Below are 23,156 nucleotides of genomic sequence, written 5' to 3' on the forward strand. Positions count from 1 at the left end.
GCCTGCCCCCTCGAGCAGCTGGTGTGTGAACCAACTGGGCAGAGCTGTAAGCTGTACTCGGACTGAAATAACCTGGCAGCATGTGAAGGGACTTCTGTGGTAATAAATACTTGGCATCCAGTGGAATAGGCCTGGAGATCAGTGAACCCTAGTGTCCCTCTGGGTTGGTTTATTGCAGTTGGAGGTCTTGGGTTGCTGCTGGCAGGCGAGAGCCATGCTGGAAGGAGGCAGGGTCCATTAGCCTGCTTGCTGCCAGTGTGAAAATGAACGTGTGGTAACGTGGCGATGGATTGATCCAGCACAAACTGATGCCTGCCTCTCCCTGACCCTTCAGTGTGGAGAGAAAGGTCATTACGGCTCCAAGTGTGGAAGATGCAGCTGGAAATCCTGCTGGGGAAGTGACTCAAGTGCTCCCGCATGGACTGTGGAAGGACACCATACAGCGCAATGAAGCCAGTGAGACAGCTACCACGGCAGTTGCTGGACTGGAAAAGCCAGTTGGTTTTGCTCAGCACCAGCTCTCACAGGTCTTTGCACAAACAGCAGAGAGGTCACAGCTTCCCTAATGCAACTGAAGTGGGACTGTTCACAGCTGCCTCTGTTCCCTCCCATGCAGCCGGCTGTGTGTGGACAGTGACTGCTCCCGCTGCCCCTATGCAATCACAGGTTTGATGGGGTGTGGGACCAGCTTGTGCTGGGGTCCTGGGCAGATGAGGGTGTGGGTGTGCTAATCCCCTGCAAAACAGGGTAAGAAGCACCATGTTTGAGAACACATGACACCAAGCAGGAAAGGAAAACTCACAAAGGTTTTTACTGCTGGTGAGAGGGAGTTTTTGGTGAAACACCTCTGACACAGTACTACTGCACTGCTCTTTGAATAAACAGTTCAGGCTTCTTGGCTTTTTTTCTTTTACCCTTCATGCCTGTCACATGACCAATCCTTTTCCAGACATGTTTGGTGATGGCAGGCTACAACTAGCACTCTCATAACTGTCCTCATTTGTCTGATGCAGACATCGGTTTGCCCTTTGGGCACAACAGCTAATCCAATGGACTTTTATTCCTCCAGAAATAGGGCGCTGTGGTCTCAGTGCTGCTGCTTTCATGCCTTCACAAAGGTCCCTCCCTCAGAGCCTCAGCAGTCCCACTAGCGCCATGCTGACGGCAAAGCGGGGGGCTGGGTGTCCTTTGTGGAAAGGCCTTGCAGAAACCACCCTTCTCCTGCCAGCTGGCAGCAAACCCCACCCCACTCCCTGTGGAGAAGGGTAAGTAAAAGGTGGGCTGTGCCTGGTACAACTCTGCTAACTTAAAGGGCTGAAGCCACAACCGATCACAAACTGTACTGCCAAACACTCTGACTACAACATATGTGTCAGTTAACAGGACAGCTCCTTGACCTGTGCTGTTAATATAGATTGTGTTGTCCCAAAGCCAGAGATCTGGGTTATGCATGCTATAGCAACTCTACTACATCCAGACCTCGGATGGGTGGCTCTCAACACCTCTTTCAGTACAAAGTGTTGCCTGAACAAAGCAGTAACCACAGGCTGTTACTGTCGGCATCTACAGGAGGGTAACTGAAGAGCAGCCCTCAACTACATAACCTGTCTCTGACAGTAAATGGGCCTTTGCTTATTTGAATCCCTGTTGGGGTACCGGTTCTGAGCACTTCTGATGACTCAACAGTCAAACACTGGTGATGGTTCCTTGGGTGCTGTTTCAGCTTCTTTCAGTGGTATTTACGCCAGCGATGACCTTCTAGAAAAACAGGGGAGAGGAGGAAAAAAAAAAACCAAACAACAAAGAACAGTGTTAGCACAGTGCTATGTTCAGGGACTACATGAATGTGCTTTGCCCAGCAGTGATGAGCATGAAACTGACGGCAGTCTTCTCTGTTCATGTGCTGTAGAATGGCACATGAGAGCAAATCCTGCTAAGGAAACTACACAAACACCAGTAAATCCCTTGTCAGTTATGAGTAAATCCAGGGAATGGGTGCTTAGTGTTGGAGTATCTCCTCCCTCTGCTTTATGCAGGGTTTAAAAGTGCTACTGACTGTTCCTAGTGCTCTCCAGGGAGAAGGTGAGAACCAGCAACTGCTATTGCTGCCTTTGTTAGCTAAATTCTTCTGCCTACCTAAGCCAGGTCAGAATACTGTTCTCTGAGCTCTGGTATTAATCTTAACTGTGAAGTATTTAAATTATTTCAGAGCTTGAATTGACATGCTGCAAAAGTGAGAATTCCTGACATAAGACAGACACCAAGAAGGAAATCTTACTGATGTGCTGATAGTTCCAGCCATAGCTGAGGAGGCAGTATCCAGCCAGCAGCATGGAGATCCCAACTGGTCCACCCCTCTTCATGTTGATGTATCTGTTGTAATAGCTGCTCCAGGCTGTTGGAACAGAAACGCAAAGGTCAAATCATGCACAGGCCTTAAGAATCCATTGGTTTCCATGTAACTTTTCAAAGTGAAATTGCTGGGCTCTCTTTATTTACTTCTTGGTAAAGATCCAGACTGGCCACTTGGACCAGGCTGCAGCAACTAAATCATGAAGTGGGACAATTCTGCCCCAAGAGCCAGGAATTTAGCCTCACCTTTCTGCACTCCTCCAAGCAGCCCCTGGGGAGAAAAGTTGCAGGTGGCCAGCCACATGGGCAGCTCCCCCAGCCTTACATCCATCAGATGCCTTTCTGAGAGGGGACCTGTGTGGTGAGAAGTCAGAGTGGTCAAAGGGTGGAAAGAGAGGGCAATGGCTGTGGTGCTTGTGTCCCCTGTGCTGCACGGTGAGCACAGACCTGGTATCTGACACGGCTGCAAGTGGCTTGAGACTGACTCCTCAGAAATGAAGAGTGAATCATGTCTACCACAAAGTGAGTTCACTCCATCAGCCCAAACATGCAAAAGCCTGACTTAAACCTAAATAAAAACATAAACCTTTGGTTTTGCAGGCTGGAGGGCTGAACAGTTAACTGCCTTGGATCCTTCCTGGACTCCTCTCTGAACAAGCCCAGCAGCTTAGAATTCCCATCCCCTCCTTTCCCATTCCTATCGGACAGTTTAGCCTGACACCACAGTAAATCTCAGCAACGAAGACTTTTGTTTCTCATGTTACCTTGCTGTCCCTCTGCAAAATTGCCCTTTGGTGTCTTCACTGTGATCCTCCTGCCTTCTTGGAAAGGCTTCCCTGGAAAAATGCTCAGCCCATCATAATTAGGATGTAAGTCTGGAAACCACTCCAAGCCCATGGCACCTGCCTGCACATTCCTGCCAGAGGCCTGGGATGGACAGATGGGTTGGCTTTTGGAGGTGTGGAGCAAGAACTGCGGGAGTGCCAGCTCAGAGTCCCTCCTTGCATTCAGGATGGGCTCAGAAACTACAGCCATCTGCTTCTTGCGCTCTCTATGCTTTTGTATGCTGGTTAGGTAATTGTTGGACGTCCCTTCATTGTGACCTCTGAATTGCTCTGTCAATAACAGATGGAGGTTCTTGGTATGCAAAGCAGGAAGAGGGGCTTTATGTTCCACATCAACTTCTTGGCACACCTGCTTCTCTTCTGTCACTGTTTTGTCTGTTCCCTCCTGCTGAATGAGGTCACCAGGGCCACTTCTGCAGTCAGTTTCAGGGGGATCTTGAAGTACGTGGGCTTTTGTTGCTTTTAAACTACGGCCTTTTTCTCCCTTTTTGCTGGCAGACACGTTCTCCACAGCTCCATGGCTGTGCGTCTCTCTGTGTGTGGTTTCTGCAACCGTTATCCCCTCCTGCTGGATCCTGCCTGGATCCGGCCCTTCCGCCGGGGCGCAGTGTGTGCAGTGCCTCCCGGCGGCAGTGCCCCCGCTCCTCTCCCCGGTCACCCCGGCGCGCTGCTTCTCTGTGACTATTCTCAGCCCATTTCTCAGCGTTTCAGGTGGATCTTTAATCCCCTCGGGGAGCAAACCAAGGCAATCGGCTCCGCGCTGCACCGCGGGATCCGCCTGCCGCGCCGCGCCGCGCCCACCGGGCTGGCGGCGAGGCTCAGGGCCGGGCCCCCCACCCCGCTCGGCCGCCGCCGCCTTCCCCTTCCGGGCCGCCGCCTCCCGGGGGGCCGCAGCGGGCAGCCCTACGCTGGGGCCGGCCGCCCGCTTGCTGCTCTTACCGGCCGCTGCCGCCCGCGGCCCACTGCCCGCCCCGGGGCCGGCTCCGCCGCCGGGCGTGGAGGGCCCAGCGCCTGGGCCTAGGCTTGGGCCGGGCCGCGGGGCACTGCCGGGGGCCGGGCTCGGCGCGGCCTTGCAATGCGGGAGGTGGGCGCGGAGCCGCTTGAAGGGCCTGCGGCAGTGCGGGCACAGCTCCCGCCCCGGCGGCGCGGCGACCATGGCCCCGCCACCCTCCCCGGGCCGCGCTGCCGTCAGCCGCAGCCGCCGCCACCCCCGGCGGGGCCCGGGCCCTGCGCATGCGCGGCCGCCCGGCGCGCGCGGTGACGCCGGGGGCGGGGCCGGCCCGCGGAGGGCCTTACGCAGGCGCAGGAGGCGGAGGCGCCGGAAGCGGCGGTTGGAGCCGGACGGGGTCGGCTCTCCTCAGCGGTGGGCGGCGGGGCCGCGCCGCAGCCTCTCGCCTTTCTCCGTCCCGCCTCGTAGAGCTCAGCCCAGACCGCCATGAGCTGCCGGCAGCCGCTGCCGAGCGAGCGAGGAGCCAGACAGAGGTGGGGGACGAGCCGGGGTGGGGGAGGGGAGCGCGGCCTGAGGGGAGGCGGTGGCTGGGCTGGGGCCTGGGCCGAGCGGCGGGGGCTCGGCCTCGCGGGGGCAGGCCTTCGGGCCCCGCGGCGGGGTGTCTCGGGGTGGGGAGGGTGTGTGGCGGCCGAGGGGGTTGCGCTGCCCTAAAGGGGCCGGCTTGAGCGAAGAGGTGCGCGGATGGGCCGAGTTGCGAGGGGGCCGGTTGGGGAGGGGCAGCCCCCTGGGCTCTGGAGGGGCTTAAGCTGGGGCTGGGGCGGCGGTGAGCGGTAAGGGTGTAGCCGGGGGCGGGGGGGCGGCTGGCTGCCTTCGGGAGATCAAACGGGCGTGGAGAACGGCGAGGGTATGGGGGGCCTGCGGTGTGCTGGGGGGCCGTTGCTAGGCGGGCCCTGTTGCGTGGTGGGGGAGAAACAGGAGGGACCGTGAAGCCGCAGGAGCAGGGCCGTGAGCGCCCGGCATTGTGAGGCAGCAGGGCAGACCGGGGCGATGGAGGTGTTGACTTTGTTTGTGGGCTGCCGGCGTTAAGAGAAGGAGGGGCCTGGAGGCGACGCCGGTGTGGAGCAGGGAGAGAAATGGCTTCTCTGAGAAGAGTGGTTCCAGGAGAGGGAGAAGCCAGTGGACGGTGGTGGGTAGCGGCTGAGAGTGCTGTGGGCATCCCTGGGATGGGAGAGTGAGGTGGCAGCGCCTGGTCTGTAGGCGTGGACCAAATACTGGTAGCTGAGTCTGCTGCAGAAGCTTGTCTGTAAGAAAAGATTTGGTTATAAATACCTCACTTGAGTCCATTTTGACTCATTTGAGTACATACTCATTTTCAGGCACCAAACAGCTCTATCCTATAATTCGGATAGTACCCAGCACACTGAGGTCCTGGGTGACCTGTGGTGGTTGTAGTGTGGGAAAAATCATTTGATATTAATACTAAAATTCTGCAGACACTGAGAGATGTTGGTCTGCAGGATTTCTAGGTTACTGTTGTTGATCAGCTGCTGTGAAGCAACACTGATGTCATAAGAGGATGGCAAATGTATCAGAAGCGGGGAAGGGTTTGTCTTCCATGAGGTGTTTTCTGACAGAACTTTCCACATGGAAAGCAATGTTGCTCAGGAATGTAACTTGACTTCAAATGCTGTCAGAGTGGAGAGACTGAATAAAGCAAATGATACATAGGCGCTAACTGCAGGCCTATGTAAGCAAGATCAACATAATCAGGTATTTATTGGAAGTATGGTCACAGCTACTTTTCCGGGCTGCTTTTCTCAGCCTGTCAGGTGTCAGTCAAAGTCCCAGGCTTATTTTTAGACATGCCCGAGTACTGAGAGCAGTTGCAAGGCTAAGAATTGTCAAACGAGTTTTAGAAAGATGCTCAGCACTGGTTTGAATGGCAGGTGTGACTCCACGTCCCTTAAACTGATACAACAGCATCAGCCTGGCTGCTTGGTGAGAAACGTAATCGTTTTCTCTCTGTTCTGTAGACAACCGCTAAAAAGAATATGAAAGTCCACAGCACCTTAGAGGTTTAGATATACCATTGTTACTTTCTCAAGTTCTCCCGCTTTTTTTTGTAGAACAAAACAGAAGGCATATTCAGTAAGCTGATAATATTTTTTTTTCCTTTCTTCCTGAACTTTCTTCAGGAAGAGGAGACGGAATGGCAATGAGGATGACTGTCATGTTCCCCAGACAAAACGTAGTACCAGGAATACTGTCCTTCAGGACTCTTGGGACACTGAGGTGAGAGCCTTCTCGGGCAAATTGTCTCCTTTAATGCTGGATTTAAATAATGGTTTGAATATTCTGTGAAATTTTATTCACGGACAGTAGTTAATGAAAACACTTTTTTTTTTTTTTTGCTTTGTGTATGAGGTCATGAGGTTTGACTCTGTTAGGTACTTAAGAGATTGAAATCTGTGAAATGTGGTTTGGAAACCAGCATGTTTTCCAGTGAACCTGGTTATTTTTGACCTGAATATTTCTGTTAAAGTATTTCAAATACTGATGTGTAGCACCCAAGTGAAGATACAAGAAAAGCATTTGCTGCCACTTCTAGTTCTGCTGTCTGAAATGAGTTGTAACATACCCAGAGCCAAGGAGATGACTAGGGTAGATTACAAGTGCATGTGGTCACTTTGCCTGGTCATCTACTCTTCCAACTTAGCATTTACTTACACTAATGTGATTATTTGTGGTAGAAAGTCAAAAAGCATTCCAACTAGTGTGATACACAAAGTGCCTGTTGCAAGCAGTAGTGCTTATCTGATGTTTAAAAAATGCTCTGACAGAACTTGCTGGTTTAAGCAAGACTCACTTGTTCACAGCTGAAACATTGGAACTCAAACTATTTGGTTTCTACTCATATTTACCGTGATCTTTTGCTGGACGTGGGATAATTTGTCACTTATTCTCTCATCGCTTGCATGACAGGTGTTCCAGGATAGTACAATTTGCTGGCTATGAGATTATTTTTTTTTAAAAAAAATGCTCATTTCCAAACTGCTGCCAGATTTCCTGAATTGTTGCCTGTATTAATCATCTGAAAATTCACTGTATGCATTTCTAATTAGCAATGTAGTTCTGTTGCAAAATGTTAATGAAAAAGATCATGCAGAGCAGAGGCTCCCTCCTGGTTTGTTAAAGGAATAACTCCTGGAAGTTAATGGAAAGGATTTCTCTCTAAGTGTTTTGAAATATCCTTATAGTTTTTTGTACAGCCTTCTCACTCTGAGGATTGACTGTAATGAGTAGTTACAAACTACTGTGGTTATATTGAAATACTGACTGTACTTTGCAGGAAGTATTTAGTGCTGTGTAACTTTGAGCAACATATCTTTTATCATATGATAATGGTTTCAAATGTAGATTGACATTTAAAATGATACAAAGCTCTGTATCCCACTGTTCCTTTTGTGAGGGAGACTTTCTTTTAACCCATACACCTTTGCAAGTAGCTGATGTGGTAGTCGGCGATGTTGTATAGAAAGTGCTCTAACAGCCGAGACATTCATCACAAAGAAACTTGCCATGATGAAAAACATTCCTGGTTCCTGTATTGCTGTTTTGCCAGAAGTAAGACTTGCTGGGTTGAAGTTGGTGTTGCTTCTCGGGTATAACGGGTAGAATCATAAATAGCTGCTTGCCATCTGACACTGAATCACTTGTCCAACAGGTTAAATGCCTCTTCATGTGTAGAGTAGTTAATGGCTAAACAAGCTTTGTGGCGGGAGGAGGAAGAATTTAGTGTGGAACAAGGGATTGAAGTAGGAGTAATGAAATTAAGAATATCAGGAAAAACCTTAATGGTGAGTGGCAGAAGCACCTTTGCTTGTCATATGAACACTTGGCGTTTGACTGGGCAAAGCCGCTAAAATGCAGAAATGGAAATAGTCTTGTAGTAGCCACACAAGAGCGGATGACCTTAACTCTGTCCTTAATGGCTGTTTTGTTTGGGGTGCCTGCAAGTGAACAGCATGGGCATGAGCTGTCTGCCCTGCCACCAGCGCAGGCAGTGCAGAGCTCAGTTGCTGAGGCTAACATTAGGACTCCTGCTTCATGCATGCGTTTGTGTTGTACAGGTATGTTTTTAACACATTAAACCCTGATGTGCAGACAAGGATAATTTTACTGTTGATGCTAAAGTGGGGGAATGCGCCTGCTGGACACAGTTTTACAAAAATCAATGTTCCCTTTCTTGAGGGAACAAAATTCACAATGTCATCTACTGATGAATAGATTTTGTTTGTTTGTTTTCTTGTAATGTAGGATTACTGAACTGAGCATGCCCAGAAACTGAAGTCAGTACTATTCAAATGTTTCTTTAAGGGTTTCTTGTGCCAAATGGAGAAATTACTGTGCTTACAGTGCACAAGTGCTTGTGATTGATGTCACTTCAAAATTCTTGGCCATTTGCAGTGCTTTTATTTAGTTTTATGATACTTCACCATTTGCAAAGACAGCTCTTGCTGATTAAAAATCTTCACTAGCTTTAGGATATTGAACTAGGAGAGAAAGTGTGTGTGTAGGAGCAATTTGTAACTTCAAAGAGTACAGGAGAAGAGAATTGCTTTTCATCTAAAGGCATATGCACACCTGCTTTTTGTGAAACATTAGCTAAATCGGTGATTTCTTTTGCCTTCGTTCAGTTGAAAGTGGACTGTTTTCTCTTACAGAGTGTGCTTTAATTGAAAGCATAACAGTATGAAAATCAGGCAGCCTTGTTACTAAAACTGGCTTTTGTCAGGATTTCTTTCAGTTTTGTTGGGTTTTTTTAATGTCTTGCTCTTCATAGCTGACCACAGTATGTGTAAGATGAGGGGAGATATTTTTTTTCTTGGTGGCAGCTCAAACATGGGCTGTTCAGTGATGTTGTCCCTCAGTCCCTCACTTCGAATCCTGCTGCTCACGTGAGCTAGGTTTAATACAAAAGGGTATTGCTGCTTTCTCCCGCTAGATTGTCCTTTCACCCAGAGTAGACATCATTCTTGCCTCTGACTTTCACAGGGGGAACCTGAGATTCTCTTCAACCTGTCAGCCCTGCTTCTTGGCAGATTGCTGTAACAATGTGCAATTCCTGCTCCTCCTGGAACAAACCACCCCCACGCTCCTTAGGTGACAGCCACCCTGGGGATGACAGTAAACTTTTGCTTTGCAGTTCAGTCCATGCACAGGCACACAACGAAAACGCTAGACTAGAACTACAGCGAGCATTAAACATTAGCGAAGCAGAGCGTTTGCAACTGCATTTCACTTCCTGTTCAGCCTGTCCTTTGTTTACCAGGTTAGCTGTGGTATTTTCCCTGGTACTCAATAAATCCAGTGAAAGCCCTTCCTACTCTCCCGTCACTGCTGGCCTGTACACCAGTCGGGCACAGCTGTAGTGAGGGGCCAGCTGCAAGCAGCTGCTCGAGGGAATTGTGAGAACCTGCACTTGTGCTCTGCAACCTGGGGAATCACCAGTGAAAAGGCCTTTGCTCAGATTTTCCCTGGGAAGGAAGGGAGTCTGCAGTGTTCTGGCTAACTTTTCCTTCCTAAATAACTTCTGTAAAACCTGATTTCTTGTGGTTCCTCTTTGTTGTTCTGGCCGATGACAGGGTTCCCCACAGCTTAGAAATACTGTTGGTTTATTGGTAGAGATTGCTGACACACGGCAGCAGTCGCTTCCCTCAAATCAAAGTTTTTGTCTAGTATTGCAGCAGTGCCACTCTAGCATTACATGACTGAGGAAGGGCTGGTCTTAAATTCTAACTGGAACCAGATAACATCTCTGTTAAACTCATCTTGAAAGATTTTGAGAGCAGCAGGGTCTGAGTGGCTGTTTCTTAAGTTCCTGCCATGAGTGAGTGAGGTGCTACATCACAGATCAGCAGATTAACGCGTTTATCAGGACATTTGTTTGGAAATTATTTAAAACTTCTGTAGCTACTCAGTGTGATGTTAAGAGGGGCTAATAAGTCAGGTAAACCTTGAAGATGCCCTTTTGATACTTAAAGTACTCAAACTTTAGTTGGGCTACTTTCCTTTGCCCTTTTGCTTAAAACTTTGTTTCATTGTGTAGATGCCTGTCATTGCTGACATGATGACTTTAAGGATTCTTTTTTTGTCTAATTGTAGTCCAAATGCGTAACAGAATGTGCACCACAGCCTGGGGAAATGGTAGGTCTTTGATGTGATTTGGGCAATAAACGGGCTTCACGTGCTAGTGAATTTTTGCATTAGAGAAATGGAAATAAAGAGGGTCTGACAAACCAGATCTGTCAACAGCCTTAGATGTAGGAAGCACGTCCCAGGACACAATCTCAGCTTTAAAAAAAAAAACTAAGATATGCATCAAGTAATAATTATTAACCACTTTGAAATATTTGTTAAGATGTGAGACTTTAGTAGTAAGTAATACCAGGTTCTCATTTCAATTTTTACCTTGATTTTCAGAAGGTGGCTGTAACGAAAAACAGTAAGGAACACAGACTAAAAGGAAACAAAGTGTCCTGTGCGGTGGGTTTCTCTCCAAGGCTGCTGTGACTTGTTTAGTGTAACAGCGTTGCATTTCAGTTATTTGTGCTTCTATGCAAAATGAGGTGGGCTAGCAAGCACCATTTTGTGGCTCCTCTCTGTCCTTCTAGTGTTCTCTCTCCCCCTCTAGTGTTAGCAGCATTAGGAAAAGGAGCTGGTTGCTCATATAGTTACATCTGCTGCTTCCTCAAGAATGACTTCACATGTGTTTTGTTGTTTTCTCCTTGCTAGCTGAACCTAACACACCAGCTGTGGGTGCAGCCTTGGTGCCATTGTCTTGCTTGCTGTACTACAACAGAACTGAAGCATTTTTGGTGCTTAGCAAAACAAGGAAATTTATATCGTTGAATTGTCATGATCGATTGTGGAATCAGTGCTGCGGGGTTTCCAGCTGGCACTGAGATGTGGTCCACCTCACACATTCATACAGTGCCTTCCTGGGCCTTTCTCACTGCTCATTGACTTGTGGGGTGCAGTTTGTGCCATTCTTCAGATTTACTCCAAAGCAAGGCCTTCTGGATGTGGTGCTGACTGTTAAATTACTGTGGACTTCTTTACATTTGTCTTCCTCTGCTGTAGCCACCAAGCTTTGAATTCTGTAGTTTTATTTTAATACTTACAAAAATCTGGGTGGGGGTTTTATCTGCTGTCACTTATGTTGGCTGCTTTTGTGAATTTATTTCTTATGGGGTGGCAAAGTAGCCATTCATTGATTCTTAAGCACCTAAATATTTGCAGTGTTGTCCTGAACAGCATATTGCACAGTAATGAAATATTTCAGCTGTAACTAATAGAACCTTTTATTAGCAGCCCTTAAAATGGTGTAAGCCGAACAGTTTTATGTCTTTGAAACACTGAAAAGGATGGCTAATGCTCTTCCAGTCATTACCATGAAATGTGTTTATCCTAAATGCTAGCAAATGAGCCCTGTCCTCTACGCAAGCTAAATCATAAGTTCTCTTCTCTGCATGTGGAAGTTTTCAATGCCTGTTGCTCTTGACACGACAGTGAAAGTAAATTATTATGAAAAACTTAACTGGGAGAAGAGTAGTTGTATGTTTGTCAAGGTGTTCAAAGACTTAAAATGGGTATCCTGTTGCATTTGTTTTTAACAGCCTGTTGCTTTGGATGCTTCAGATCTCATTTTAGAAAGATCAGTTTGTAGGGAAATGCTTTGCATGGTGCTTACCTAGAATGTCTGCTAGAACAGAAGTGATAAACTTTCCTTGTGCCCTGCCTGCTTTTACTGACACGTGCAGTTCAGTAGGAATGTTCTTTATTTTCCAATTCTCGGATGAATTCAGCAAACTTCACTAGTGCTAACGTGGGTCATGGGGACAGAGCTGGTGGGCCTAAACCCAAAAGATTGAAATCCAATGTGCTGGAGGTCAGCGAACCTCTGGGTGAAGGCTTGCTCATCCCTTCAGCTCTGTGACGCTTTTCATGTGTTGGCAATAACAGAAGCTATGAATGCCAAGAAAGCACTTGGTGGATTTACATTAGTCCATCAGGCTGAATGTGAGCCTGAAAAATCTGGAAGGGAGGGACTTAACTGTAAAGATTGTTTGCTTACCTGCGGTGTTTCATTAGGGACAAGAGAGAAAACTGTGTGATTTTGCTGTTAACCTTCTCTTTGTCTCAGTCCTCCAGCAGCGATAGCGGCAGCAGCAGCAGCAGCTGTAGTAGCAGTAGCATCAACAGCCCTGACAGAGTGTGCGGTGCAGAAACCAGCCTAAACCCGATAATTGCAGGATCCAGCCCTGTCTCCTCTCAGTCCTTCCATGAGCAGTCTGCACTAAGCCAAGGTCCTTACTTCCACATCAACCAGATCCTGAAGGAGGCACACTTTCACAGCTTACAAAGCCGGGGACGCCTTCCTACATGATGGACCAGCAGTTCCCTGCCTTCTGTGAAGGGACAGCACTGTGTAGATTTGATATTTCAACTTAAAAGTTTGTTAAAATGGAGTTGCACAAAATGCCTGTTGCCTTTTCAGTCTATATTTGAAATAACAGGTTAACAGGAAATTGTTTACTTGTGGTTTGCTGCACTATTGCAATGCAAAAGGGGCTTTGAAGCAATTTTTATAGGATTCTTTTTGGGGTGGTTATAAAGTATGTGTCAAGAGGAGACTGAGGAATCCACATCTGTGTTATAGTATTGCAAAATTTCCAATTCCAATAGACTGCCTAATCTGTTTGTTAGCAATTTGTTGCTTTATGTAAAGTTCTCTCAAGCGTTCATCTTCAGTTTTATAAGTCTTTTTTAATTTCAATAAACTAGTAAAAAATTTATTTGGCAACACAATTTTTTTGAGCACTTAGTGTTAATAAGATAGTAACTGGCATCCCTTAGGAATGCCCCAGCTGTGCAGCTTAGGATGTGATGAGCCTTATCTTGCTTGATCTGTACTGCTGCAGTACTGAAAAGAAAATGTGAAACTAGAACTGGGAGCGCTGAGGAGGCAGCTGTAGCCAGTGTCAGGTGCCTGCTGGGTTTGCCACTGAGAAGAGTAGTGAGTAGTCTGGGGAGGGGTTTTCAAAGGAGGGAGGAGTCTTACGTTGCTCTACTACCTACTTCTAGCTGGGAGATGTTTTGTTTTCTGTTACAGGGTGGAGGTTGGTTATGGTTTTGGGTTTTTTTAGTTTGATTTTAAGGTTAATGCTTTCTAAGGAATAGGAGGTGGAAGAGTAGCTACACCTCCGTTCCAGCAGCCAGAGTGCAAGGACAATCCTGACCTGTGCCTGGCTCAAGTAGCATGCTGTGATCTGGCTAAGGATGGAAAAGGACTTCACTTCTGTCACCAGTCCCTGCCATGGGGAGAGAGTGAGTTCAGTGTAGATGAACACACAGACACACTTTTTTTATTTTTATTGCATCACTTGGTCATACCAGAAAGCCATCCCAGCTTGAAAAGAGAAGGTGCAGCTGTGTCTTCCTCCTCTGTTACAAGCTGCCTGAATAAAGAGCCAGGGCGTGATACTTCATCTTCTGCTTGTGTGAGAGCAGGAGGTAGAACCTGTTAGTTTTTAAAAACAAATGCATCAGTAACTATTACAGCATACCCTTGACATTCTCCATACCCCCTCATCTATAGTAGCTGCAAGGTGGTGTAGACTACAGCAGAACAGCTCTTCCCAGGCAACCTGAACCACAACCTAAGCAGTGTCACTCCTGGTTAGTGACAGCCAGAGGCAGTGCTGAGTAGCAGAAGCACAGCACCTTGCTGTTAGCAACAGGTAACTTTACAGATGTCATTCAGTCCTCAAAAAAAAATGATTCTGAATTGCAGTGAAGGGGCTGTTGCTCTCTGAGCAAGGGGGTAGCAGCATGGTAGAAGTACAGCTGTACAGCTGTAGCTCTTGCAAAGAGCTGTTCTTTAGTAACTATGGACTTTAGCCTTTCTAGAACTGTTTTAGCAAAAAAGGAGCAAGCGTCTCTTGGGAACTGAGAAGCATAGCTAGTGCAGAACACACCTGCCACCAGAGCAAGTGAGGAGAGTGGTAGGAGTGAGCCACACATCACCACACACTTCTATGCTCTACTACAGCTGAGGTGTAAGAGGTAAGGAATACCTTTAATATGAGGAAGCTTTGGGCTTTTAAACAACCCTTATGTCAACATGGTCCTTAATGTGTCTGAATAATGGAGAACAAGAGTTGCAGAGTAAACATCAACATCTCAGCACTTGGCTGTGCTAAAACCAGACCTTTACTCCTCTGTCCCAGTTGAAAAGACATTGCCACAGATGAGTTATTAGCTTAATAGCTAAAAGGAAACTGGTTACTAAATACTGCTTCCTGTAGCAATGAGGTATTCCTTGGCTCTCTCAATCCTCAGCATAGAGAACTCCCCTCTAAGCAGATATTTTAAACTGAGGGAAACATAACAGCATAATTGTTGTCTACTGATAGAAGCAGGACAACACAGAGCCTTTGCGAAAGAAGCGAGCCACTCTGTTCACACAGGCGTCAATACCCAAGCCAGGCTTCATCAGGAGTTAAAGGTCAGCATCACACTGGAAAGGAGTTCAAATAATTAGCTAGCATCCTTCAATGTTTCTTGCAGCCATCTTTACATGAATTGTCTTCTATGCATTGACCTCAAAATGCCTCATCTGTGTAAGTCTTCGCTGCATTTTCATGGTGGTTATTGCCTATGTTTTACCACAGAGCAGTGGGCGCCCAAAAAACAGGGGCCATCGGGGGGGGGTGTTTTGAGGGTCAAGGGGAAATCCAAACCATCTCAAGCTGTGTTGCCGTAATAGTTCTCTCATTTTACCGAAAATAAAAATCAGGTTAAATATTAACTGTTTGGCTATTTTCTTCATTCCCCTTGAGCTCCAGTGTTGGTGGGAGAACAAATACTGACAAAAGGTGGTACAGTGTTACCAACCTGAACTCTTTCTGTGCTCCTGGTAGCAGACTTGCTCTTTCGTGAGCTCGACATACTCAGCGGCAGAAGTCCAAATCTTAAGATACAGAGGAAAGAAATGTGGCCCGTCACAGGGAAGCAGCAATTTTAGGCGTGCTTCCCAAAGAGACATGAGAACATGCAGAAGAGGAGAGCACCTTACCTGATCTGGCTGGATGCTAACGGCAAGATGTTGTGGAGCTCCTGGGAGCTCAGAGCGCCGCTCCTGCTTGTGTACTGGTTCTCTGTCCCGGTCAGCAAGCCGAAGAGAACCTAGAAGGCACAAAGGAGCTGCCTGTGTTTGGGGGCAACTGCAGAGCTGACCACACCATATGCTGCTGGCAAGTCTATTGGCACACCACTTGTTACCGATTTTAAGTTTGAACACAAAGGATCTCCCTTCCCCCCTCTAACTCACTCTTGCATTTAATTATCATTATTTGTTATTACCATAGTTGAGTTCTAGGCCTGTTTCAGCACTACTTAACTCAATTAGCATTTCACAGGCTCCAGTGAATCCTGTTAGATACTAAGTTCAGCCAACTCCATGCACGATTATTTGCTATGCAGCCAGCTCAGCAAGCTCCTCTTATCTTAAGCTGGCATTAAATACTCTTCCTGTTTCTGTGTAAGCCAGTGGTTATCTTTAGGCATTAAGCAGTGTGTAAAGCCATCCCCCAGCTGCCCTTCAAAACGTGTTTTGCAGCTCTGCTTCCTGATCCATCACTTCCTTTTCCTTAAACTTACAGAGGTTCGCTGAACCAGGCGGTTAAGGTTGCTGTTAAAGTGTGGAGTGAAAACGTCCAAGTCAAATGGATCTATGTGTCCCTCCAGAAAGTCGGTCACCTTCTCAATCCTACAAGCAGAGCAGAGGAGGCCTGTCAGGGGTTCCAGCCGAGCCACAGCTGCTGATGCCAACAGGGTGGTTTCACTGGTCCCTCTAACAGTGAGGGACTTGCCCTCAAGAGGTGACTGATCAAAACAGGAATTACTCGGCAGAACAGCAGCTACCTGAAGGGTTTCCAGATATTATACAACCTACAACATCTACTGTTGCAGAGGAACCTTCTCCCTGTGGTATGCCTCAGAGAGAGATGCCTCAGTTCTCAAGACTGGAGCATACACAAGGTTTTAACTCGTGGATGGAAGCTTAACTGCTCTCCACAGGTATACTCTGACAGTATCCCTACTGCCCTACAGGCACGCTGTGCATGCAAGCAAGGGGGGACCAGCCCACTGTTTCCAAGCTCTCGGAGAATCCCACCCCTTCTTCTATATTATGATTAGTATCAGTGAAGATGCCAGAGCTCAGAGCCTGCACTGCCCTTCTCCTGTGGGGCACAAAGGCACCACTCTCAGGCGTCCTCCTGACGGCTGGTCAGGTATAAACTGTTTTAGGGCCCCGCAAACTACTGCTGGTATCCGACCACACCTGGAGTCATGCTTGATCCTGCTGGTTTTTGCTTCCTCGCTCTTTGCCATCAAGATGATACTCAGGTACCGCAGATCATAGAGTAACTGCAGAGCTCTGTTCTGCGTCACAGGGAAGGTGCCTGCTTTCTGCAGATAGGACAGTCAGGAACTCAGGGCTCTTCGCTCACACAGAGAAGACTGCCAAAGGACTGCTTCAGAGGAAACGTTTGAAAAACACCACCACCAAGAAACCACCAAGCTAACTGAACCGTTCTGAGCATGCAACCTGGTCTCTGATCCCTTTTGACCTCATTTTTGGGGAAGCAGGGGAAGAACGTACTTGCCCTTTCCAGCCTTCACAGGCAGATGTTTTCTGTTCCCAGGGACAGGAGCGTGGTGCATCACCACGTGCCCAGCGACCCTCCTGTCCCACGCCAGCTGCAGGAAGGGCTTCTACTCACATACCTTCTCCTGCTTCTCTTCCATAAGCTTTTCATAGGCAGCAAGCACTTCTGCCATGCAGGTCCTCAGCAACTCCTGCAAGGTGACTTTTGGAAGTGTGTGACCACCAACCCGGTTCACCTCTTGGCACAGGTTGAAGAGGAGGCACTGGACGTACCAGGATGGCTGTTGAAAGCAGTGTTACTGTCACGTGGTCTGTAAGCTCTGTTAGCTTTATCAGCGGCACAACATTGCTTCAGTTCTCGGGACATGAGCTTCCTACTTCCTCAGCAACCACAAAGCTCTGTTGCTGAGACCTACCTGCTCCTATAGCATGGCTCAACTATCTCCTGGGTTTTTATTTACTGACACACCAGGCTTTTGGCTATAGCAGTCCTCAGAGTTCCAAAAGTACTTTTACTAGACGTTTTCACCTGAGTGTAGTCAGAACAGAAATATTTGTTGCTCCTGTTTTGTCAACACTGACCCTGCTCTGACCACCCACTACCTGGGCTCATTATTTACTCCCTTGCCCTTCTCCTGGGCCTCCCAGATATCCTAAGCTCTCATCTGGCTGCTTTTTCCTTAGGAATCAACAAAATTCAGCTTACAAGGTCGACTACAAAAGACTATTAACCTGTCCAGCCCCTCCCATACCGTGCAAGCACAGAACTCCTGCCCCAGCCCTCCTCTCCCTCCACACAATCACCACCTGCTTTGTCCCTCTGAGCACCATTCCCGCACCACCACCCCGCCGATGGAAGGCTGCAGCCCTCAGAGTTCTCTTAGACTTTGCACAGTCCCACTGTTGCAGCCCTGTCCTTCAGTGCATCCAGTTTCCATGAAATCTCTCTCCTGGGGACCTCTGTGTATAAGCCAGGCCTAAATCCTTCTTTGGCTCAGTTTTACAAGATCTGGGCCAATCGCATTCATTTGAATATACAACAGCAACTATCTATTTCCTTCCTGTGACCTCTGTCCTTAGGAGGCAAGTATCTCAAACAGCAAATAAGAACACCAGGGAGCATTTACCCTCTGCTTGTAACACCAAGCAAACTCCACAGCAGGTCAGCACCATTTGACAAAAGTGGTGGGTTTGGGAACCTGCACTTTTCTCCTCCCAACTGTGTGTTTACCGAGCGGATATTTCTCGTACCTGCACAGGCAGCCGGATCTTTGACGTCACGCTGTTTCCAGACTCAGTCTCCTCCTGAATTTCAATTTCATCCCAGTTGGTGGCTGTGGCCAAGACAGAGCCAGCTGTGCCTAGCAGCAACGTGTGGGTAAAGCACTGAACCAGACCCTAGAGCACAAAACACAAAAGCACCCAGTCACAGGACAGACAGCTCTAACAGGACTCCGAGGGCTGGGCAGCCTGTTCCTGCCTGCGGGAAGGCTGACCTGCATCCCCCCGGCTGACCTGCATCCCCCCGCACCTCCCAGAGTGAACCTGATGGAGACCATTCCACTAGGTGCCACCTCCTCTCCCTGCAGGCTGACTGAGCAGCACAGCGGCAGCAAGGCGAGCTCTCAGCAGCCAGCTAAGGAGCAGCAGCACTGATCACAAGGAGCTGAGTGAAACCTATGCAGGAAGCAGCTGTGATGAGAAACAGCTCCTTACTTTGGTGACAGCTGAGCTCCAGATCTGGTAAGCAAAAAGGCTCTGCTGCAGGAGCTCTGCCTTCACCCCCTGCCACTTGGCCTGCACAGGGGTCACTTCTTGGGCTTTCCCCTTCCCCAGCTTCTTGGTGGGGCGCGTTTCCTTCAGCGCCACGTCTGTGCTGCCCGACTGGCCCAGGATACACTGCTTCAGATGAGGGCAGAGCTCCGTCAGGGACTGGCAGAGTCTCGCCATGAAGAGGACAGCATTGAGTCTGGCATCGCTGGGAGCACCTGCCTGACCCCCCAGCAGGCTCTGGGCACTCTGCAGCTCTTCACGCACGCAGCCCAGTATCTGATGGATGCAGGTGATGCAGTGGTCACGGAGCAGCCCCTCCACCGTGCCAGCATCAGCATAGCGGTCAAAGGCAGAGTGTGGCTGCACTGTGGGAGCAGCCTCCTTGGCAGCTGAGGAGTCCGTGGGAAGGTAGGACAGGAGGTCATCCAACCTGGCCTTCAGCTTTGAGTCCAGAGCAGAGCAGAAGCTCTGCACACATGGTGTGAGTGCCTGGGCCTTCATGGACAGGCCACTCTTGACAAACTGGCCGCGGTTTGCCACGTTGACCCATGCAGCATCAGAAGGCAGGTCGCTGGAGCTCTCCGACCATAGGAACAGGGCCACATTGTGTTCAAACTGGATGTGCTTGCTCAGGGCAGAGGTGCTGGATTTGACATCAAGTTCCTGCAAGGCTAAGGTGAGCAGCTGTTTGGAGCTGCTCGAGATGGAGTCAAACCCTTCTTTGGTCAGGGTCTGGAACAGAATCAGGAGGAAAGAAAAAAAGCACCTTTTACTCATGCCTCCTGCCACCTAGCGCTTAAAATGCACACTTAGTGCTGCTAAGAGACACCAGTGGACCGTTTGAGACGAGAGGGGGCACAGAGTAAGGCTCCCCATGAACTGCCGCAGCACAGTGCCCACCTCTAGTCTGTCCAGGAACAGCTTCTGCAGCAGGTCCTCCCAGAAGGACGCAGGCTCGTCCAAAAGGCGACGGCACACTGCCTCCCAATTCTGGCTGATGGACTCGCTCGTGAGCAGCTCCCACACTGCATCGCGAATCCCAGCAAGGCCCTTCATGCTCTTCACATAGACGAGCAGGTTGCTGACCCCGGCCCTGACGTCATCGCTGCACCTGAAGGCAACGTCTCACTTCAGTCTGATTTGCTCAGACGCAGCCCCGGGGAAGGCAGGAGAGAACATCGGCTACATCAAGGTGGGGGAATTCTTAATCTGTCTGTAGGAGGCTCTGCCTGCAGAACCACCTGTGGAGTTGAGGGTACCTCTGCCTTTTGGCAAGGCAGCTGCACCATGGGACCCCACAGGAAAGCCACATGCCCACTGGCAGGAACCCTGAGCTGTGGCAGGTGTCGAAGCTGGGAGCATGGTGCCCCAGGAAAGCTGGCAGGCAGGGAAGGCAGGTGGGGGCTGTGGGAAAGGTTGCTGGGGAAATAGCCTAGGGCCAGGAAGCGCACCATCGGGGGCTGCAGCTGACAGCAGGGACCAGCCGGCTCCATCAGATAATGACACAACTGACAAGGCTGTTGAGGGGTGGGCAGGGCTGCAGGTCCGTCCCCATCCACAGGTGGGATGGGGCAGAGCTGGCAACTCTAATAAAGGGCATCTGGCTGCCCCTGCACGGTCCAGGGAAGGGCTGCAAGGGGAAAGGATGTGCTGGATCAAGACCCAAATGAGCCAGGTAAGGGATTATCTTCTCATTCACTCTGTGCTTGTTTGCTGGCAGTTATGGCAGTGTAAAGCGGCTCTAGACAAACATCTTTGTGCAGCCTAGGGGGCCTGTTGTCAGAGGGTTACAGCCTGGCTGTTCGGGTGGTGGTATGCTGCCTCTGGCTGTTTAACTGCTGGGGAGAGGGGGTGCTGGGCAGGAAGCCAGAAGGCAGCACAGCCAGGCTGGAGTGAGTGAGGAATTAAGTAAGCCTGGGTTTCTTTTGTGCTGCTGCCTCAGCAGAAAGGCCGTGGGGTGTCTGGGAGAGCTCTGCAAAGGGGCACGCTGTCACACTCACATGGCAATCCACTTTTGCAGCGTGTCTCTGAGATAGTCCTGGCTGATGGGGTGTGCCAAGGTCCGCAGGGCTGGCTGGAACTCCACCACAGAGTTGGGGAGGTACCTGAACCAGCTGCTCAGCTTCACCTCCTCCTCCAGAACCCCACCTCTTTCTGAAAGCACATGGTCAGGGGTTCAGCCCAGCATGGCGTAACCCCCTGCCTGCACACCTGGGCAGGCAGAGGCCTAATGCAGAGCTCCCTGGGTGCTCACCTGCTGGGTGCTGGCCTGTGGTGCTCTCCAGAGTCGAGAAGAGCAAGCCACAGGGCAGGGCTGGATCTGGCAGCATCCCTTCAGGCAGGGTGTAGAAGAGAGCATGAGCCTGGTACAGGGTAGTTGTTAGCAGCTCCATCAGCGAACACACCTGAGCTTTTATACCTGCACCTGCAGAGAAACATCTTTCAGCCAAGGCAGCCCCTTCAGTACGAGCAGCCCTGTGATTCAAGGCCTGTGGTTCTAGTGAAACCTTCCAGGCAAGGACTGGAGTGCAAAGGGCTTGGCCCTGTGCACCACCTGCTTCCCCATTACAGATGGGCTTGGCTTAAGACCCTCAGCTTGTTAATTTTTGTGGTATTTTGCCACTGGGTCAAAACACTGCCAGCGGTGTCAGCCACACCACTGCAGCAGCGTGATGTGGCTGTGTCCCCACCATCATGAGCTTTATGGGACTAACCCACCTGCTTTTCTGTGGGGCAAGATGGAGATGAAGTGAAGGTGATTACCCCAACTTTAAAAGGGAGGCAGCCTGGTCGTACTGACCGTGGTGCGGCTGGTTGAGAAGCTGCTGGATGGCCAGCTTCCTGGCCAGAAGGAAGTCGGCAAGGGCCTGGCGCGGAGAGCTGTCCTCCAGAAGCATGATGGCACACAGGGCTTCTGCCACCGCCTGGTCCGACACGGTCTGGCTCTTCAGCAGGGACTTGCTCTCCTGCAGGATGGTGGTTCTGGCAAGGGAACGAGGCAGTCACTGGTCTCGGTGCTCGACCGCGATCTTCGGGTGTGGTTACGTGCTACCCCCCCAAGCATGGGTGTCATTTCCCTGACAGCAGTGGGGACTCCCTGGGTGTTACGGGGCTGGGTGAGGTGCCCCTGCCCCAGGGCTGGCACAGGGCAGGGTGGCTGGCAGCGAGAGCCCCGGGTAGCCACAGGGTCGGGGGCCATAGCCTCACCGACCAGTTTGGGTCAGACGGGCCCTTCAAAGCCCCCCCAGCCCAGCCACCTCCCACTAGCCCCGCTTGCTTCGAGCCCCACCCGGCCTGACCGAGACACATCCACAGCTTCTCCGGGCAGCCCGCTCGGCTCTCCCGCCACCCTCCTCGTACAACACCCCCCCGCGGCCACCGCGCAGCCGCCAGCGGCCCACCTGAGGTGGCCGGCCGTGGCCACCTGCCGCAGCAGGATGGGGAAGCGGGCCAGCACCGGGCTGCCGCGGGCCCGGGGCGCGTCGAGCTGCAGCTGGCGGCGGAGGTGGGCGCCCAGCAGGTGCAGGCGGGCGGCGGGCAGGTACCGGCCGGCCTCCACGGCCCCCCACACCCTCTCGGGCACGTCCAGCAGCAGCTTCAGCTGCGCCGCCGCCCGGTAGAAGCTCTCCTGAGCCGGCGGCCGGGCCTGGAGGGGAGGAGGGGATGAGGGGGGCTCCGCGGCCGCCCCCCGCCCCGCCGCAGCTCCTCGCCCCCACCTCACCGGCGCCGTGGGGCCGGGCCGCGCCGCGCCGCCCCGCTGCAGGCCCCGCACGGCGCCCAGCAGGCGCTCGGCGCTGAGGCGCATCTCGGCGATGGTGTCGGCCGCTTCGATAAGGTCGCGGTAGCGCTCGCCCACCATCTGCCGCAGCTCCTCCCGCTTCTGCTCGATGCCGGCCCGCAGCCGCCGCTCCACCGCCCGCAGCTCGGCCGCCGTGTGCGCCTCGAACAGCGCGTCGGCCTCCGTGCCCCTCGACGCCATGGCCGGCCCGGCCCGCGACGCGGCCGGCGCCGATGTGGCCGCCGCCATCTTGGAGACGGGAAGCGGACGGCGCTTCCGGGCTGGCGGCGGGGCGGGGCGCCGCCATCTTTGTGCAGGGCAGGGCCGCGCCCGGGCGCCGTTGCTATGGCGGCGCGGCCGGGCTGGGGGGAACGGGGGCGGAGAAAACGCCGATTTAATTTTTATTTATTTAATTGCTGTTGCCCGTTTCCCGGGGAAACGGGCCGGTCCTCGCGGCCTGCGGGTGCCGCTCTCGCTCCACACACGCGTGTCCCCCCCCCCCCCCCCTCCCTCCCGGACGGGCCGAGCGGGCCCCTCAGCTCTCGGTGAGCCCCCAGGGCCCCCCCGCGGCGGGTCTGCCCTGGGGGTCCTGGCCCCGGCCCCCCCGGCCCGTGAGCTGCCCCCCGGCGCTGAGGGCCCCTCCAACAGCCCCAAAACGCCCCCAGCCCCATCTGATGTGTTTTTAACAACAAAAAAAGTGCTCTTCGTGCTCAGCTTTGGCAA

The 23,156-nt window shown here is 51.0% G+C and overlaps 3 protein-coding genes across 12 annotated transcripts; 1 reads left to right on the forward strand and 2 right to left on the reverse strand.

Moving 5' to 3' along the window:
• Nucleotides 1–788: 788 nt before the first annotated feature.
• On the reverse strand, nucleotides 789–4,417 carry C1H17orf80 (chromosome 1 C17orf80 homolog). Of its 3 annotated transcripts, none has more exons than XM_037404419.1 (4): nucleotides 3,117–4,417; nucleotides 2,599–2,706; nucleotides 2,279–2,395; nucleotides 789–1,755 (listed from the first exon to the last, which is right to left on the reverse strand). In XM_037404419.1, the coding sequence occupies exons 1-4, from the start codon at nucleotides 4,351–4,353 to the stop codon at nucleotides 1,730–1,732; spliced, it is 1,488 nt and encodes a 495-aa protein (XP_037260316.1). In that variant the 5' UTR covers nucleotides 4,354–4,417; the 3' UTR covers nucleotides 789–1,729. The 3 variants fall into 3 exon arrangements, with proteins under 3 accessions (XP_037260316.1, XP_037260306.1, XP_037260322.1); XM_037404409.1 differs by having other exon boundaries at nucleotides 789–1,758; XM_037404425.1 differs by lacking the exon at nucleotides 2,599–2,706 and having other exon boundaries at nucleotides 789–1,758.
• A 93-nt stretch (nucleotides 4,418–4,510) lies between these two features.
• FAM104A (family with sequence similarity 104 member A) lies at nucleotides 4,511–13,004 on the forward strand. Of its 6 annotated transcripts, none has more exons than XM_037404437.1 (5): nucleotides 4,511–4,679; nucleotides 6,342–6,438; nucleotides 10,312–10,353; nucleotides 10,630–10,692; nucleotides 12,353–13,004. In XM_037404437.1, the coding sequence occupies exons 1-5, from the start codon at nucleotides 4,633–4,635 to the stop codon at nucleotides 12,593–12,595; spliced, it is 492 nt and encodes a 163-aa protein (XP_037260334.1). In that variant the 5' UTR covers nucleotides 4,511–4,632; the 3' UTR covers nucleotides 12,596–13,004. The 6 variants fall into 6 exon arrangements, with proteins under 6 accessions (XP_037260334.1, XP_037260360.1, XP_037260353.1 ...); XM_037404446.1 differs by lacking the exon at nucleotides 4,511–4,679 and adding an exon at nucleotides 8,164–8,276 and having other exon boundaries at nucleotides 6,343–6,438; XM_037404463.1 differs by lacking the exon at nucleotides 10,630–10,692.
• Nucleotides 13,005–13,554: 550 nt separating this feature from the next.
• COG1 (component of oligomeric golgi complex 1) lies at nucleotides 13,555–22,691 on the reverse strand. 3 transcript variants are annotated; one of them, XM_037404395.1, is made up of 15 exons: nucleotides 22,377–22,691; nucleotides 22,057–22,301; nucleotides 21,456–21,637; nucleotides 20,910–21,080; nucleotides 20,656–20,809; nucleotides 19,556–19,766; nucleotides 18,599–19,387; nucleotides 18,134–18,280; nucleotides 17,002–17,163; nucleotides 16,556–16,683; nucleotides 15,871–15,979; nucleotides 15,287–15,396; nucleotides 15,106–15,181; nucleotides 14,689–14,728; nucleotides 13,614–13,729 (listed from the first exon to the last, which is right to left on the reverse strand). In XM_037404395.1, exons 1-14 carry the CDS (start codon nucleotides 22,680–22,682, stop codon nucleotides 14,711–14,713), a joined length of 2,808 nt encoding a protein of 935 aa, XP_037260292.1. In that variant the 5' UTR covers nucleotides 22,683–22,691; the 3' UTR covers nucleotides 13,614–13,729; nucleotides 14,689–14,710. The 3 variants fall into 3 exon arrangements, with proteins under 3 accessions (XP_037260280.1, XP_037260286.1, XP_037260292.1); XM_037404383.1 differs by lacking the exon at nucleotides 14,689–14,728 and having other exon boundaries at nucleotides 13,555–13,729; XM_037404389.1 differs by having other exon boundaries at nucleotides 13,611–14,728.
• Between the last annotated feature and the right edge of the window lie 465 nt (nucleotides 22,692–23,156).

This window comes from Falco rusticolus, chromosome 1 (assembly GCF_015220075.1).
Source record: "Falco rusticolus isolate bFalRus1 chromosome 1, bFalRus1.pri, whole genome shotgun sequence".
In the NCBI taxonomy this organism is placed as follows: Eukaryota; Metazoa; Chordata; class Aves; order Falconiformes; family Falconidae; genus Falco; species Falco rusticolus.

Excerpts from the sequence above, each read along its gene's own strand:
- COG1 (XM_037404383.1), bottom strand. The coding sequence starts at position 22,682 with ATGGCGGCGGCCACATCGGCGCCGGCCGCGTCGCGGGCCGGGCCGGCC. Across the intron at positions 21,638-22,056 it reads GCCACGGCCGGCCACCTCAG|AACCACCATCCTGCAGGAGA; the intron begins GTGGGCCGCTGG and ends TTCCCTTGCCAG. Across the intron at positions 17,164-18,133 it reads AGATCCGGCTGCCTGTGCAG|CCATCCTGGTACGTCCAGTG; the intron begins GTACGAGAAATA and ends TGCTTTCAACAG.
- C1H17orf80 (XM_037404409.1), bottom strand. The coding sequence starts at position 4,353 with ATGGTCGCCGCGCCGCCGGGGCGGGAGCTGTGCCCGCACTGCCGCAGG. Across the intron at positions 2,707-3,116 it reads TTTTGCAGAGGGACAGCAAG|GTCCCCTCTCAGAAAGGCAT; the intron begins GTAACATGAGAA and ends CTCACCACACAG. Across the intron at positions 2,396-2,598 it reads GCTTGGAGGAGTGCAGAAAG|CCTGGAGCAGCTATTACAAC; the intron begins GTGAGGCTAAAT and ends CTGTTCCAACAG.
- FAM104A (XM_037404437.1), top strand. The coding sequence starts at position 4,633 with ATGAGCTGCCGGCAGCCGCTGCCGAGCGAGCGAGGAGCCAGACAGAG. Across the intron at positions 4,680-6,341 it reads GAGCGAGGAGCCAGACAGAG|GAAGAGGAGACGGAATGGCA; the intron begins GTGGGGGACGAG and ends AACTTTCTTCAG. Across the intron at positions 10,693-12,352 it reads GAAACAAAGTGTCCTGTGCG|TCCTCCAGCAGCGATAGCGG; the intron begins GTGGGTTTCTCT and ends TCTTTGTCTCAG.